Source organism: Dendropsophus ebraccatus, chromosome 15, assembly GCF_027789765.1.
Source record: "Dendropsophus ebraccatus isolate aDenEbr1 chromosome 15, aDenEbr1.pat, whole genome shotgun sequence".
NCBI classification, from domain to species: Eukaryota; Metazoa; Chordata; class Amphibia; order Anura; family Hylidae; genus Dendropsophus; species Dendropsophus ebraccatus.
Genome location: NC_091468.1, coordinates 24333083 through 24348721, shown reverse-complemented (window position 1 = coordinate 24348721; position 15639 = coordinate 24333083). Strand labels below are relative to the sequence as shown.

Sequence of the window (15639 nt, the reverse complement as noted above, 5' to 3'; positions counted from 1 at the left end):
GAACTACCGAAGGGGGAAGGAGGTATAGAGTTTGGGGACTACCTGCAGAAGGGGGAAGAGGTATACAGTATACTACAGGGAAACTTATAGTATAGGAGCCTAACAACAGTGGAGTATACGTCGGCTAACTACTGTATAGAGTGGGGCTACAGTGTAGGGGCATACTGTCTTTCTCCGAAAATGAAACCTACCTGAAAATAAGCCCTAGCCCTTTTTCAAAGAAAAAAAAAATATAAGACCCTTTCTTATTTTTGGAGTAACACGGTACAATAATATAATTCCTATAATACTGCTCTTTATGTCCATATATCTTACTGCCCCCATGTACTAGGTGAGCTAGATGCTGAGGATTATACTCCTCTCAGGTCTGGTTTTCCGCAGCATATGCTGATCAGTGCGGCACTGACACCCAGGAGATCTTTGGAGAAATATGGGGGCAGGAATGTAAATGAGGATTTCTTCATTACACATGCACCTGCTGTTCGCTTCTCAGAAATTAATTATCAGTGGATGCAGTAAAGCCGAGGAACGCCGGCTCTGCTGTGTCACACTAACACCTGTCTACTTCACCATTAATAATGTGCAATCCCTACACTAGAAAACACTGCAGGGGGCCCAGGACATCGTTGTGGTGGATGAATGAACCGGAGTCATAGAAAAGTTATTTGTCACCAACACTTCTTAGTGTAGTTGTACTGTAGTAGTAGTAGTATTGTGGTGCTCGAGATTCTGGGGCAGGGTTGCAAAGTTATCTCACTTTACTCATACCTCCCATCTATCCTCGATTCAGTGGGACATCACCCCAAAATGTCCTGGGATGGCCTCCATATGTCTCCCCAGGCTTGTGCCAGCACCCTGTGCTGCAAGTGGCCTTATAACTAGGAGATCTTGTGATGAGTGCTCGCAGATAAATGCAGTGTCACTGACTGAGCGAGGAGCTATAGGCTCCCCAGTCTGCCAAGCTGCAAACACCCTTTGTGGCCACATCTGTTCTGTGTCATTATCCTGTACCCCAAGTGTCAGTGTCATTATCCTGTACCCCAAGTGTCAGTGTCATTATCCTGTTCCCCAAGTGTTATTATCCTGTACCCAAAGTATCATCATCATGTACCTCAATTGTCATTATCCTGTACCCCAAGTGTGATTATCCTGTACCCCAAGTATCATCATCATGTACCCCAACTGTCATTATCCTGTACCCCAATTGTCATTATCCTGTACCCCAATTGTCATTATCCTGTACCCCAAGTGTCATTATCCTGTACTCCAAGTGTCATTATCCTATACCCCAAGTGTCATCATCATGTACCCCAAGTCTCATTATCCTGTACCCCAAGTGTCAGTGTGTCATCATCATGTACCCCAAGTGTCATTATCCTGTACCCCAAGTGTCATCATCATGTACCCCAAGTGTCATTATCCTGTACACCAAGTGTCAGCATGTCATTATCCTGTACCCCAAGTGTCAGCATATCATTATCCTGTACCCCAAGTGTCATTATCCTGTACCCCAAGTGTCATTATCCTGTACCCCAAGTTTCAGCATATCATTATCCTGTACCCCAAGTGTCAGCATATCATTATCCTGTACCCCAAGTGTCATTATCCTGTAACCCTAGTGTTAGCGTGTTCTTGTCCTTGTTCTGAGATTAGACGTAGAGTTTTATAGCTGTATAATTTATAATATTTCCTTCCTCAGGATTCTCTTGTTCCTTATAGACCAGTACACGTACGTAGATTAATGTTACTCTTGTGATCTTTCTCTCTGCTTTTTACCCACACTCATCTCTAATCTCACCACCCCATGGGGTAAAGGGGGTTAAGGTCCTACAAAGCACAGGAACAATATAACTATACCCTTGGCCGAAGACTAAGGGGCTGAATCAGACCCTGGGCCACATGTTCATTCTAACAGGATAATTTGTTAGACACATCCAGACGTGATAAAATAAGGTCGAGGAGCCTTTAAATCCCCTGTCGTCATTTGCATGCAGAGGCAGATATGATGTGATACAACATATTTAACCCTTGTCAAATGGGCTTGTGAAAGCATCGATTCTCACCTTGTAGCCTAGTCATTTTCCTGGATGAGACAAGGAGAGATTGCCTTCTAGATGTTGCTATTTCTTAATTAACAGTGTCACAGTGTGTAAAAAATCAATTTCTGCCTCGATGCTACACGGAGATACGCCGTACGCCTGCGAGAGCGAATAATCTACAGCCGCCTCCCCAGGCAGTTCCTTCATTATCCGCAGAGAAAACACTCTACCTACTTTATATAAGTGTTGGCGTTCCCCTCTGGAAAGACATAAGGATGCTTCTTCCGAAATACATGTCCCACTCGGCTACAGGGTATAATTTCCAGGCTCCCTCCGCACATCCAGACGCGGAATGAGATTTCTGAAAAACATTACATTGGGCTGATATCAGATCCGTGTTTACTGCGGATTATACAGGTTCAGAGTCCATTGTAGAGGATCCCCTCCTGACTGCAGCCATGGTTATCTGCTTCCCACACTCAAATATTAGATCCAACACTGACAAGGAATATCCACCATAAAGAAAAGAATTCATTGAGAAGGCTGTGAGGGACTTTGATCATGGTCTAGGCCAGTGTTCTCCAACATGCTGTTGCAAAACTACACCTCCCAGCATGCCCTGACAGCCATGCTGGGAGGCGTAGTTTTGCAACAACTGGCGAGCCACAGACTAGAGAACAATATTCTAGACCATCATTGTATCATCGGTGTGACATCTATCTCCAAGGACCCTCAATAATAAGAATATAGGGGTCACGACGCTCACTGCAGTGCAGTACTTTATTGTAGTTTATATCTATTCTGTTCTTGGATTCACTTTGGATGTACTGACCTGGTGAGCTTGTGCCCAAACACCCCAGCTTAAAAAAGCATGGCTGTCATATACTGTCCATATAGTAGTGTACAACTGATACTATAGCAGCACTATACAGTGCCTAAATATTGTTATTTACTGTCCATACAGCAGTGATGCAGTGCCTGAATGTTGCAATCCTATACTGCCTATATAGTACAATGCAGTCCCTGAATAACCCTGTTCTATACTGCATACATAGTACTATACATACACTGTTATATATATATATATATATATATATATATATTAACAGTACTATACATTATCAAAATAATACTGTCATATACCATACATCGCCCAAGTAATATAATGTCCACACAATAGTACTAAACAGTGTCCAAATAATACTGCCTTATCCTGTCTATATAGCAGCATTATACAGTTCACAGTGTCCAAAGAAATAATTTTATATTGTCCATATAACAGCATTATACAGTGCCCAAATAATACTGCCCTATTCTGTCTATATAGCAGCACTATACGGTTCACAGTGCCTAAAATAATCTTATATTGTCGATATAACAGCATTATACAGTGCCCAAATAATACTGTCATATCCTGTCTAAATAGCAAAACTATAAGGTTCTCAAATAATATTATTATATACTGTCCATATAGCTGTACTACTACAGTGCCCAAATATTACTACCTTTTAATGTCCATATAACAGCACTGTACAGTGCCAAAATTTACTACTATAAAGTGCATAAGTAATATTGTTATATACTGTCCTTATAGCAGTACTACTACAGTGCCCAAATAATACTGTTTAATACTGTCTATATAGCAACACTATCAAGGGCCTAAGTAATATTGTTATATACTGTTCATGTAGCAGCACTATGTAGTGCCCAAATAATACTGTCATGCACTTAGGGGGACATTTATTAAGTCCGACATTTTTTACGCCGGACTTATAAATCTTTTTGTTTAAATAATGATAAATCGCGTGGACTCTGAGTCGGCGCCCCCCGTTCCGCCCCCTCCACACCCCCTCCCTGCCCCCCTGGCGTACCCGGCGGAAAGGGGCGATTTGCGAATATTTTATTCGCAAAACGGCCATTTGTGAATAAAATATTTGCAAATCGCCCCTTTCTGCAAAAAAGTACTCCTTTTTGTGTTGATACATGTCCCCCTTACTGTCCATATACAGTAGCAGTACTATAAAGTGCTCAAATAATACTGTCATACACTCAGTGTCGGACTGGGCCCCCAGCACCTGCAGACACACTCACACTGGATCTGAGTGTCCCGGGCCCCCATAGTAGAGAACAGTAAGAGTCAGGCACATGCTGTCATCTGACTGGGCCCATGGGACTCTCACCCAGTCAGATGTCAGTATGTGCCAGGGCCCCCTGCACAGACGCGATTACTGCTCCTTTCCCCTGCCAGCCTTACTGTCTCAATGTGATGTCTCATGCACCTCCGCCTAAAAAAGTGACATGTCAAATTTTTGAGCTGAGAGCAGAGACGTGCAAGACATTGAGACAGTGAGGCTGGCGGGATTTCGAGCGGAGTGGAGGTCAGCCTGTTGTGTCTTACTGGTTGTTCATTGGTGGGCCCCAAGAATCATTTCCTTTGGTGGGCCCCAAGTACCCCAGTCTGACACTGCATACACTTACGGTCCATATAGCAGTACTATAAAGTGCTCAAATAATACTGTCATATACTGTCCATATAGCAGTGCTATAGAGTGCCTAAATAATATTGCAGAAGAAGAGGTAAAAAACTGACCCCAGAATCGGCACTGTCACAGAGAAGGCTATCCACAAGTAGAGTATGGTGGACAAAAATAAGTGTTTATTAACACCAATTAGGATTACACTGAGCTAACATGTAACATATAGAATAGAATATTATATTTATAGTATATAAATTGTAGAGTTTGAAATAAAAATATTCCACATTAGGTATTAATATCGTTCAGAATGCTCATACAACAGGACATTGTATGGCTAGTGTGACTAGCACTGGGATTTTTTTTCCGTCTTTTTTCCTTTTTTGCTTCCGTCTTTTTTTGGGGCCCCAAGCGAAGTCATGTCTGGGCCCCCCCCCGTGCCCCCCCCTCGACATGCGCTACCCCCCCCCCCCAGTAGTCCTCTTATAACCCTCCTACCACCATACAGAGATTACATATCACCTCAAAACTGCTCTGAACAAAACAGGAAGATATTACCAATGATGCCATAACATAATACTGCCACACCATGACCCCTATCACTACAGACCCTATAACAGAGTGCAGTTACATCCAGTGACTTACAGGAGGAGTCTTCTCTGATCAGTGTCTTTTACTTCTTTTTCTTTCTCTCTCCATCCAGCGTGGGCCACCTTGAAGTCTTCTCCCGGCTGGTAATCTTCCCTCCAGAATCTGTCAGAGAAATATTTTAGGCTCCAACACATAAAGTAGTTACGCCCCTCTGTGCCCCCACAGTTTAAAGGTGTCCCTGTGCCCCCACTTAATAATTAGGTATGTTCTGTGCCCCAGTATAGTAGTAAGGCATATAGGCACTTCTGTGCAGTCCCAATGTAATAAAGACCGCTGTGTGCTGCCCCCAGTTATATAGACCCCTTGTGCGCTGCCGACAGTAGTAAATACCACTTGTGTGCTGCCCCCAGTAGTATATACCTCTTGTGTGCTGTCCCCAGTGGTATATACCTCTTGTGTGCTGTCCCCAGTGGTATATAGACCCCCCCTGTGTGCTCTCCCAGTTATATATAGACCCGTGTCATCCCCCAGTTATACATAGCCCCCGTGTGCTCCCCCAGTATACTATATAGACCCCCTGTGTGCTCCCCCAGTATACTATATAGACCCCCTGTGTGCTGCTCCCAGTCGTATATACCCCGTGTGCTCCCCCCAGTTGTATATACCCCCTGTGTGCTCCCCCCAGTTGTATATACCCACTGTGTGCTCCCTCACTAGTATATAGCCCCCTGTGTGCTGCTCCCAGTTGTATATACCCCCTGTGTGCTGCCCCCAGTTTTATATACCCCCTGTGTGCTCCCCCACTTGTATATAGCCTCCCTGTGAGCTCCCCCACTTGTATATAGCCCCCCTGTGTGCTCCCCCTTATATAGCCCCCTGTGAGCTCCCCCACTTGTATATAGCCCCCTGTGAGCTCCCCCACTTGAACATAGCCCCCTGTGAGCTCCCCCACTTGTATATAGCCCCCTGTGTGCTCCCATTTATATAGCCCCCCTGTGCGCTCCCCCCATTTATATAGCCCCCCTGTGCGCTCCCCCACTTGTATAGAGCCTCCCTGTGTGCTCCCCTGTTTATATAGCCCCCCTGTGCACTCCCCCGTTTATATAGACCCCCCACTGTGTGCTCCCCCCGTTTATATAGCCCCCTGTGCGCTCCCTCATTTATATAGCCCCCCTGTGCGCTCCCCCATTTATATAGCCCCCCCTGTGCGATCCCCCCGTTTATATAGCCCCCCTGTGCGCTTCCGCCGTTTATATAGCCCCCATGTGCACTCCCCCCGTTTATATAGCCCCCTGTGCACTCCCCCCGTTTATATAGCCCCCCTGTGCGCTCCTCCCGTTTTATATAGGCCCCCACTGTGTGCTCTACCTCCTATATAGTATATAACACAAAAAAAAGCAAACATTTTTACTCACCTGGGTCCAGCGTCTCCTCTTCTCTTCTCTCTTGTGGCCGCGGGAAGTGTTTCCCCTGCGGTCACAAGAGGCCGCTCTCCCGTTGTCATGGCACCGGCGCTCCAGTGACGCGTCGAGCGCCGGCACCAGAGACACAGAGCGGCCTCTTGTGACCACAGGGAAAACACTTCCTGCGGCCACAAGAGTGACTGACAGGGAGGGAGCCAATGGCTCCTGCCCTGTCAGTGCCGCCGCTGCCTGTAACTATGTGCGCTCGTTACGAGCGCACATAGTTAGCCGCAGCGGTCTTGGGCAATCCGTTTTTAGATAGAAATACGGATGCATGTTTATGCATCCATTTTTAACTGTTTTTCCATTGTCTTCCATTATAAAAAAAAAATGGATGAAAACGCATCCCTTTTTTTTTTACTGTCCACAAAAATGTGATCAACCGAATTTTTGTGTATGTTAAAAAAATCGGATGCATTTTGATCTTTATTTTTTTATAATGCAAGTCAGTGGAAAAACAGATGAAAATAGATGTACACACGTGCATTTGTTCTCCATCCATTTTTTTAATTGTTTTTTTTTGCAAAAACGGTTTACAAAAACATAGTGAACCAAGGTATTTATTTATTTATTTATTTTTTCTTGTGGGTTTATTGTTTTTTCATGGTTTTTGTGCAAATTATAGTAAAACCTCTGTGTTCTTTTCATCTTTTTAGAATTTCCAAATTGCGGCTAAACATGGCAAAACTGCGACCAAACTGCTCCATGTGAACACAGCCTAATGGTATGCTAACTACTAGCATACTAAGTACTTTTTATCTGCTTTTCCATTCTTTGTCTTCTATGCCCAATTCTTCTTACAAACATGATAGGAGGATCACACATTAGCAGCCCTGCGATTTCTCATCTCCTTGTCAATGTGAGGTATACTATAGAAGGAGCCCGTGTTATCTGTCTATTCGTACAGGGTGTGATGATTCTATGTAGGAGACAATGAGGAGATCTGTAACTGAGTCCCCTTTCAGGCAGGACAATACCTTGGCTTATTGCCATAAAGACGGGTGGGTATAAAATATTTACCTTCTTACCCTGTCATCCATTTATCTATGAGCCCTATGGATGAATGCATGGCCGTTTCTAAAGCCGGGTGGGCCAGGCGACCGCACAGGGCACGACAGCTTGGGGGCGCTGGTGGCATCACCTGCCCCAGCAGCCAGCCTCATCACCTGCCCCGTCCGCCCGCCTGATCACCTGCCATGGACGCCCGCCTGATCACCTATTCCGGCTGCTTGCCTCATCACTTGCCCCGATCGCCCCATCAGCCGCCCTGATCACAGCTCCCCCCTCACGGACCACGCTCAGCACCTGTCAGGACACCGCCACCCCGTTACACATCCTCTCCCTGGAGAAGATGTGTGGAGAAGATGTGTGCAGGGGCGACGGCGGGGGCGGCCTGCTCCTCGCAGGCTGAACATGAGAAAGGGACTATGTGGGGGGGGGAGCAAAGGGGGGGTATAACTAAGGGGCAGAGCACAGGGGGATTATTACTATGGGGGGGGGACACCGGGGATATTACTAAGGGGCAGAGCACAGGGGGGGGGGGGGGGATGGGGGGGATATTACTAAGGGGCAGAGCACAGGGGGATTATTAATATGGGGACAGCATAGGGGGGATTATCACTATGGGGCAGACTGGGGGGGGAGGGGGATTATTACTATGGGGGGAGCACAGGGGGATTATTACTATGGGAACAGCACAGGGGGATTATTACTATGGCGACAGCACAGGGGGATTATTACTATGGGGGGAGCACAGGGGGGGTATTACTATAGGGACAGCACAGGGGGGTTATTACTATAGGGACAGCACAGGGGGGAAATATTACTATGGGGACAGCACAGGGGGATTATTACTATGGAGATAGCACAGGGAGGATTATTACTATGGGGACAGCACAGGGGGGATTATTACTATGGGGACAGCACAGGGGGATTATTACTATGGGGATAGCACAGGGGGATTATTACTATGGGGGGAGCACAGGGGGGTTATTACTATAGAGACAGCACAGGGGAAATTATTACTATGGGGACAGCACAGGGGGATTATTACTATGGAGATAGCACAGGGAGGATTATTACTATGGGGACAGCACGGGGGGATTATTACTATGGGGACAGCACGGGGGGATTGTTACTATGGGGACAGCACGGGGGGATTGTTACTATGGGGACAGCACGGGGGGATTGTTACTATGGGGACAGCACAGTGGGGATTTTTACTATAAGGGGAGCATAGGGGGATTATTACTATGGGGACAGCACAGGGGGATTGTTACTATAGGGATGGTGCAGGGGGATTATTACTATGTGGACAGCACAGGGGGGATTATTACTATAGGGACAGCACAGGAGGGATTATTACTATGGGGACAGCACAGGGGAGATTATTACTATGGGGACAGCACAGGAAGGATTATTACTATGGGGACAGCACGGGGGGGATTATTACTATTCCGGATACAGCACAGGGGGTATTATTACTGTATAGGGGCACAGCAGTGGATCCTACATACAGGAGGCAACCCACATACCTACTGACTTTACTGCACATGATACAAAAAAGTGGAAGTTGTAAAAGTGCGGAGCCTAAAATGTTTGTCTGGAAGGTTCAGAAGAGACGAATTGTAGCTGTAAGAAATCATCATGGTGGTCCAGGCCAGAAGGACGCCTCAGAACAAAGAAGACTTCACCTGTCACTGATTGACTTTTTTTTGTCCCAAGTTGAAAAGGGTTGAATAACACTGCACTAAACCGTGATGCCCACACTGCTTCTCCCTAGTAACAACTACCGCTGCCCCTCCTCCCCCCCCCCCCAACATCACTTGAGGGGGGGGGAGGTTTTTTTTTTTAGCAAGATTAACCCTGTAGTTTAAATTACTTAGAAACGGCCCCGGATGAATGGCTGATTAGTGGCTTTCAAATCAACTGGTGCGGAAAAGTGCCAGAGATTTGCAACTTACTTCAATTTAAGAAACCTTAAGTCTTTCAGTACTTATCAACCGCTGTATGTCCTGCAGGAAGTGGTGTATTCTTTCCCGTCTGGAAAGCAGGAGAGGTTTTCTATTGGAATTTGCTACTGCTCTGTACTGTTCCTTACTTCCTGCAGGACATATAGCAGCTGGTAAGTACTGGAAGACTAAATTTTTAATAGAAGTAAATTACAAATCTCTGGCACTTTCTGCCACCAGTTGATATAAAAGAAAACAAATATTTTGGTGAACAACCCCCTTTAAGAAGAGTCTTATGATTTCTTCTCTTATTTCTCATCTAAATTGTATCATATGTGTAGATTTGAAGGTAAATGTGATCCGCTCTTTATTTTTTTTCTGTGCCCATTGTATCTAAAATGGGCACAGATGTCATACAAGGATGAACATGGCGGGGTGCGGTGGCTATGAGAGATGGGTGTCAGTGTAAATAAGAGGCTATAAGAACAATCATTTAATGTTCTCATTATGTAAAATACTGCCGTAAACTGTGCTATAGCAGTGATAAGATGGCTAGAAATGCTCATCCATGCTCCCGTCACCCCTGCCCATTTTTAGTACTAACAATACAAATAATATGTTACTATAACCTGAGCCTTTTTGCTTTCTTATTATTAACCTATAGTCTTGTGAAAATAAGCTGAGACGACACCACAGAGGATGGATATTAGAAGTGAGAGTTCAGGAGGCTAATCTGCTTTCTATAATAAGATGATGAAAGGCATTCGCTCCACTCACTCCACGTTTATTGTCACCTGCGCCCATTTTTCTTAATAAGAGAATGTAAGCATAGCCTGAACCTTGTGTTTCCTGTCCTTATTTGTGGCCTGAATTATAGCAATCATGATCTTCTAGGAAACCAGGCCAGCGCAGACCATAAATAACCTGATCAGTATTATTTTTTGTCCCCCCCCTACCTGTTTTACTTATAAATGGGCAGCGATGATGATAGTGCAGAAGGCAGGTAATGGCGAGGTGAGTATTCTGTGCCCTATATATAGGCAGACATGACTTTGGGACAGGGAGACCTACAGCCCTCGTAGTTCTGCCTGTATAGTGGTACACATTTAAAAACAGGTGGTTATGCTTTAAGAGGAGTACATGTGTGCCTAGTGTATTATAACGAGGAGGGTGGTGTATAAGTGTGCCTAGTGTATTATAATGAGGAGGGTGGGGTATATGTGTGCCTAGTGTATTATAACGAGGAGGGTGGTGTATAAGTGTGCCAAGTGTATTATAATGAGGAGGGTGGGGTATATGGGTGCCTAGTGTATTATAACGAGGAGGGTGGGGTACATGGGTGCCTAGTGTATTAATGAGGAGGGTGGGGTATATGTGTGCCTAGTGTATTATAACGAGGAGGGTGGTGTATAAGTGTGCCTAGTGTATTATAATGAGGAGGGTGGGGTATATGGGTGCCTAGTGTATTATAACGAGGAGGGTGGGGTATATGTGTGCTTAGTGTATTATAATGAGGAGGGTGGGGTAAATGTATGCCTAGTGTATTATAACGAGGAGGGTGGGGTATATGTGTGCCTAGTGTATTATAACGAGGAGGGTGGTGTATAAGTGTGCCTAGTGTATTATAATGAGGAGGGTGGGGTATATGGGTGCCTAGTGTATTATAACGAGGAGGGTGGGGTACATGGGTGCCTAGTGTATTAATGAGGAGGGTGGGGTATATGTGTGCCTAGTGTATTATAACGAGAACAGTGGGGTATATGGGTGCCTAGTGTATTATAACGAGGACGGTGGGGTATATGGGTGCCTAGTGTATTATAATGAGGAGGGTGGGGTATATGGGTGCCTAGTGTATTAGAACGAGGAGGGTGGGGTATATGTGTGCCTAGTGTATTATAATGAGGAGGGTGGGGTATATGTGTGCTTAGTGTATTATAATGAGGAGGGTGGGGTAAATGTATGCCTAGTGTATAATACTATATGGATGGTGGAGTATATGTGGTTTCCAACCACGGGTGTTGCTATTGATTACATCCTTCTTAAAAGCCTGTACTTTTCAGAGTAAGTGGTAATGTAGTAGTACCAGAATTTTGCCACAAGATGTCGTTGTTGCGAGTATGTATACCCAGATATTGCACAGCTGTAGTACTCAAAGGGTTATTGTTTTGTTTATGTACTACAATGGTCTGTACACCAATGAGAGTTCTTTCTTCTTCTCACCTATCATCTCTCTCTTTACTTCTCACACACGCACTCCTCACCCACACACAGCACACCTTACAGGGGCTGTAGGAAGGAAGTCACATGGGTAGAGGAAGTATAGGGTCTTTTACTTTTAGATTCTGTAGAGGAAGAATGTAAGCTAGAACGCTTTCTACAGCAGTCAAGTTGGGCCCTGGCTCCTGCCAGGTCCCCAGTCTAACTTGTGGTCTAGACGGACAGCACATGCAGCTAGACACAGTTCTCTTTCAAGCAACCATATTCTACACTATGCAGTGTTAAGCTTCCACTAGAGAGGACAAGTCAGGGATCATCCTAACCCACGGCATGGACAAGGAGGAACACAGTGCAGGACAGTATCCATAAAGAAGTAAGGAACTGATCCGGATAGAGCAAAGTTGCTAGAAGCCTATGAACTCTATCTCGTAGCGTGGGTGTAAGCAGGGAACCCTCAGCATACAGCTCATCCCAGGTAACATGGTCTGGGGCTTGTGTCACCCTCTAGGACAGGTCACTCGACACTGGTGGGCAATAGGTGGTGCAAAGACCAAAGAGTCAAAACAGGCACAAGTATTCTCTCTATTTTCAAGTATTCTTTTATTTCTACCTCTGAAGTTCCGTCAGAGCACAGTACTACTTGGGTTGGGACTCTCTCTACATCCTCATCTCTACTCTTCTGATCCTCTCTTCTACCTCTCATCATGCAACTCAGTCAGCACGACTGTATCACTCCTTCTACTCTCAGTACAGATCTGGACTCTAAAGTACTAAGGAACTTATCAAGTGTAAAGTATTAAGGCAAAGCTGAGAAGGGTAAGGTATATATGTGCCTAGCGTATTACTATGAGGGTGGGGTGTATGTGTGTCTAGTGTATTACTACATGGAGGGTGGGGTATATGTGTCTAGTGTATTACTATGAGGAGGGTGAGGTAAATATATATATATATATATATATATATGTGTGTGTGTGTCTAGTGTATTACTACATGGAGGGTGGGGTATATGTGTCTAGTGTATTATTATGAGGAGAGTGAGGTATATATATGTGCCTAGTGTATTACTATGAGGAGGGTGGGGTATATGTGTGCCAAGTCTATTATTATGAGGAAGGTGAGGTATATATATGTGCCTAGTGTATTACTATAAGGACGGTGGGGCTTACTGTATGTGTGCCTAGTGTATGTTCACACTACGTTAATCCTCCTTTGATACTTCTATCAGATTTTACGGGAAGAATAGCCCAGCATGCATCGACAGATGCTGAAACTCAATGGACAAAATTATAAGTCAATGACCAGTGGTGTGAACTAAACCTAATACATTTCAGCATCAGATCCGAGTCATCCGTTCAGACCGATTTCTTTACGGGAAAGTCCAATAGCTTTGGATCCCTTTCCCTTATCACCTGTGCCTGTTTTTGATTTACAAAATGGATGCCTTAGCCTTGTGTTCTCTTGCCCTGCTGAGTTTTACCCGAGCTGTCGTCTTCTAGGTAAGCGATATGTTGTAGCTTAGAATAATGCTCGGAGCTGCAAAAAAGTAACTTTCTTATTTCAAGAAGAAACTTTCTTATTTCAATGTGATAATAAGTGACACAACAGAGGAGGTGTAGAGCGCGCGCTGCACTTCTGTAAAGAAAAATGAAAAACAAAGGTGGTGAAAGCTGCAGCGCGCCTGCCACAGGCCGGGAATTCAATCAGAATATTGACTGCGTGGATGCATAGCACCAGATAACACATACATAATAGCTTTCGGGATCCCAGAGGAGGACACTTTCACTTGATGAGTCAATAAATTCCAAGGGAAAAAAAACATATGGAAGGGAAAAACTGATTAGACCGATTGAGATTTTCATATATTCTGCCCGGTATAAACCAATTTGTCACTCTCAATATGTCTGCCGGCTGTGACAGGGAGAGTGGCCTGTTTTCATTAGTCAGGGACCAAGCATCACGGAAGGGAGATGTATAAATATCTGTGACGGCAAGACATATATTATTTATCAAGTTTTCAATAAAGAAGCCGCTCGCCCTATCACCCTACTGAAATATAGCGTCCCGCTCATAGCAGGTGACAGGTGGCCCACAAGAATAATAACGTAACCTGCCGAGTCACACGCTAGATGGGTATTAAGTGTTTCTTCTAAGTCAGAGGCTCCCAGGGGAGAGTTTTCACAATATCCATTGCTTCTTTATTGGAAAATGCTATACACCTCGGGGGAACTCAACACATGCCCCAAATCACCGGAGTCTGTTGGGTGCCATGATATCTATTGTTACTACAGCATTATTCAAGGGGTAAGTGGAGTCCAGAGGCCTCAGGCCAGAGTTTGGCCATGGGCCCCATAACAGCTGTCAAGCAAATAATGGAATGATGTAAGCAGTAGGAGAAGAGTGAGCTGCCCTTGTGGCAGACAGTGACCCATATATATACTAGTAGCATTGTCATAAACTGAGGAAGGAAATGCAGACAAATAGGAAGTCACACCCCGAGAGTTATATAGTAAAAGCATCAGGATCTCCCAGAAGCCCAGAATATTTTAAGGGATTGTTTTTAAAACATATATGCAAGGTACAGGGATTTCTGAATATGTCCTGTTTGAGAGATATAGACTTATTACTTCCCCCTGTGTCTGCATTGGTTTAATAACCTGCTGCCCTTGGTTACACTAAGGTGGTCAGGCATGCTCAGTTCAACTGCAACCTCAAGAAAGTACTGACAGTTGGTATTGTATATGTATACTGTATATGTGATACTGTACATATCTGATTTTAATAACTTTGCTTTTACAGAGAGGACTGTGCTGATCTTGCAGGGGAAAGTGAATTTAGGGGCATGAGCAATATGATCATATGAGGATGGTAAAGGAGACACAAGGGAGATCACAGATTGAAAGGTGAGGAATAAGTTTCCCTTAGAAGAACAGAGTATTTAAGGAGGAGTATGTGGATTTTGTAAGGAGCAGTGTTAGGATGTAAGCGAGGACAGACCTTACGTGACAGCAACAATGTAAGGCCGGGTTCACACTACGTATAACACTGGCCGTTCTGTGACCCAGCCAGCTCACAGTGTGAAGGTCTTTCGTGTTGCACATTGTAGAGGAAGGACGCAAGCTAGATAGCTCTCTAAAGTGGTCTTCTCTGGGCCCTGGCCCTCTGCGAGGTCCCCTACTCTAGTTCAGTCTTAGTCAGGGCCCCGTATGGGTAGGACGCAAGACAGGACACAGCGAAGTTGCAAATTTGCAATAAGCCTAGGAACTCTATCTCGCAGCATGGTTGTCAGCAGGGAACCCTCAGCATTCTGCTCACTCCAGGTAACAAGGTCTGGGCCTTGTGTCACCCCCTAGGACAGCTCAGCCAAATCTAGTGGGCATAAGGTGGTGTGAAGGTGTGGTGTGAAACTAACAAAAGGTTAATACACGGGAACAAGTATTCTTCATCTTTTTCTAAGTATTCTTCTACCTCATCCTCCAACATCCCGGCACAGCACAGTACTACTTGGGTTGGGGCTCTCATGACATCCTTCTGTCTGCTACTCTGCTTCTTTGAATCACCCAGCACGCTACTCAGTCGGCACGACTGGACTCTACACTGCATTCCTATGGCAGATTTGGTTTCTGTATCGCTAAGTATTTGTCTATGAGTGTTGTCAAGTGTATTATCAAGTGCTTTATGATGAGAAACATCATGATTGTGTAACTTGCTGCAAGCACATACTTTTCTAGTAAAAACAAGCTTATTTATGGTAAAGAGACTCTGTGATCCTTCGCCTCACACCGACACAGTGTATACTACAGCCTTGGGACATTTCCCCTTTCTGTGGGTGGCAGATCCGATAGTCCGGGAGGGTCACTACACCACTCTGCCAATCCGTGATCCGTGAGCGTGCGGCTCCATTGTG

At 45.0% G+C, this 15639-nt stretch overlaps 2 protein-coding genes across 2 annotated transcripts in view; both read right to left on the bottom strand.

Annotated features, from left to right (window-relative positions):
- The window catches only part of LOC138773987 (calpain-8-like), a 613980-nt gene that overhangs the window by 137092 nt on the left and 461249 nt on the right, over positions 1 to 15639 (bottom strand). The gene's annotated exons all lie outside the window — the stretch shown is intronic.
- Positions 1 to 15639, bottom strand: part of GALNT14 (polypeptide N-acetylgalactosaminyltransferase 14) — a 337247-nt gene that overhangs the window by 20850 nt on the left and 300758 nt on the right. The window contains exon 10 of the mRNA XM_069955032.1: positions 2274 to 2400. Coding sequence (XP_069811133.1) covers positions 2274 to 2400 — 127 coding nt within the window. The remainder of the gene's footprint in view (positions 1 to 2273; positions 2401 to 15639) is intronic.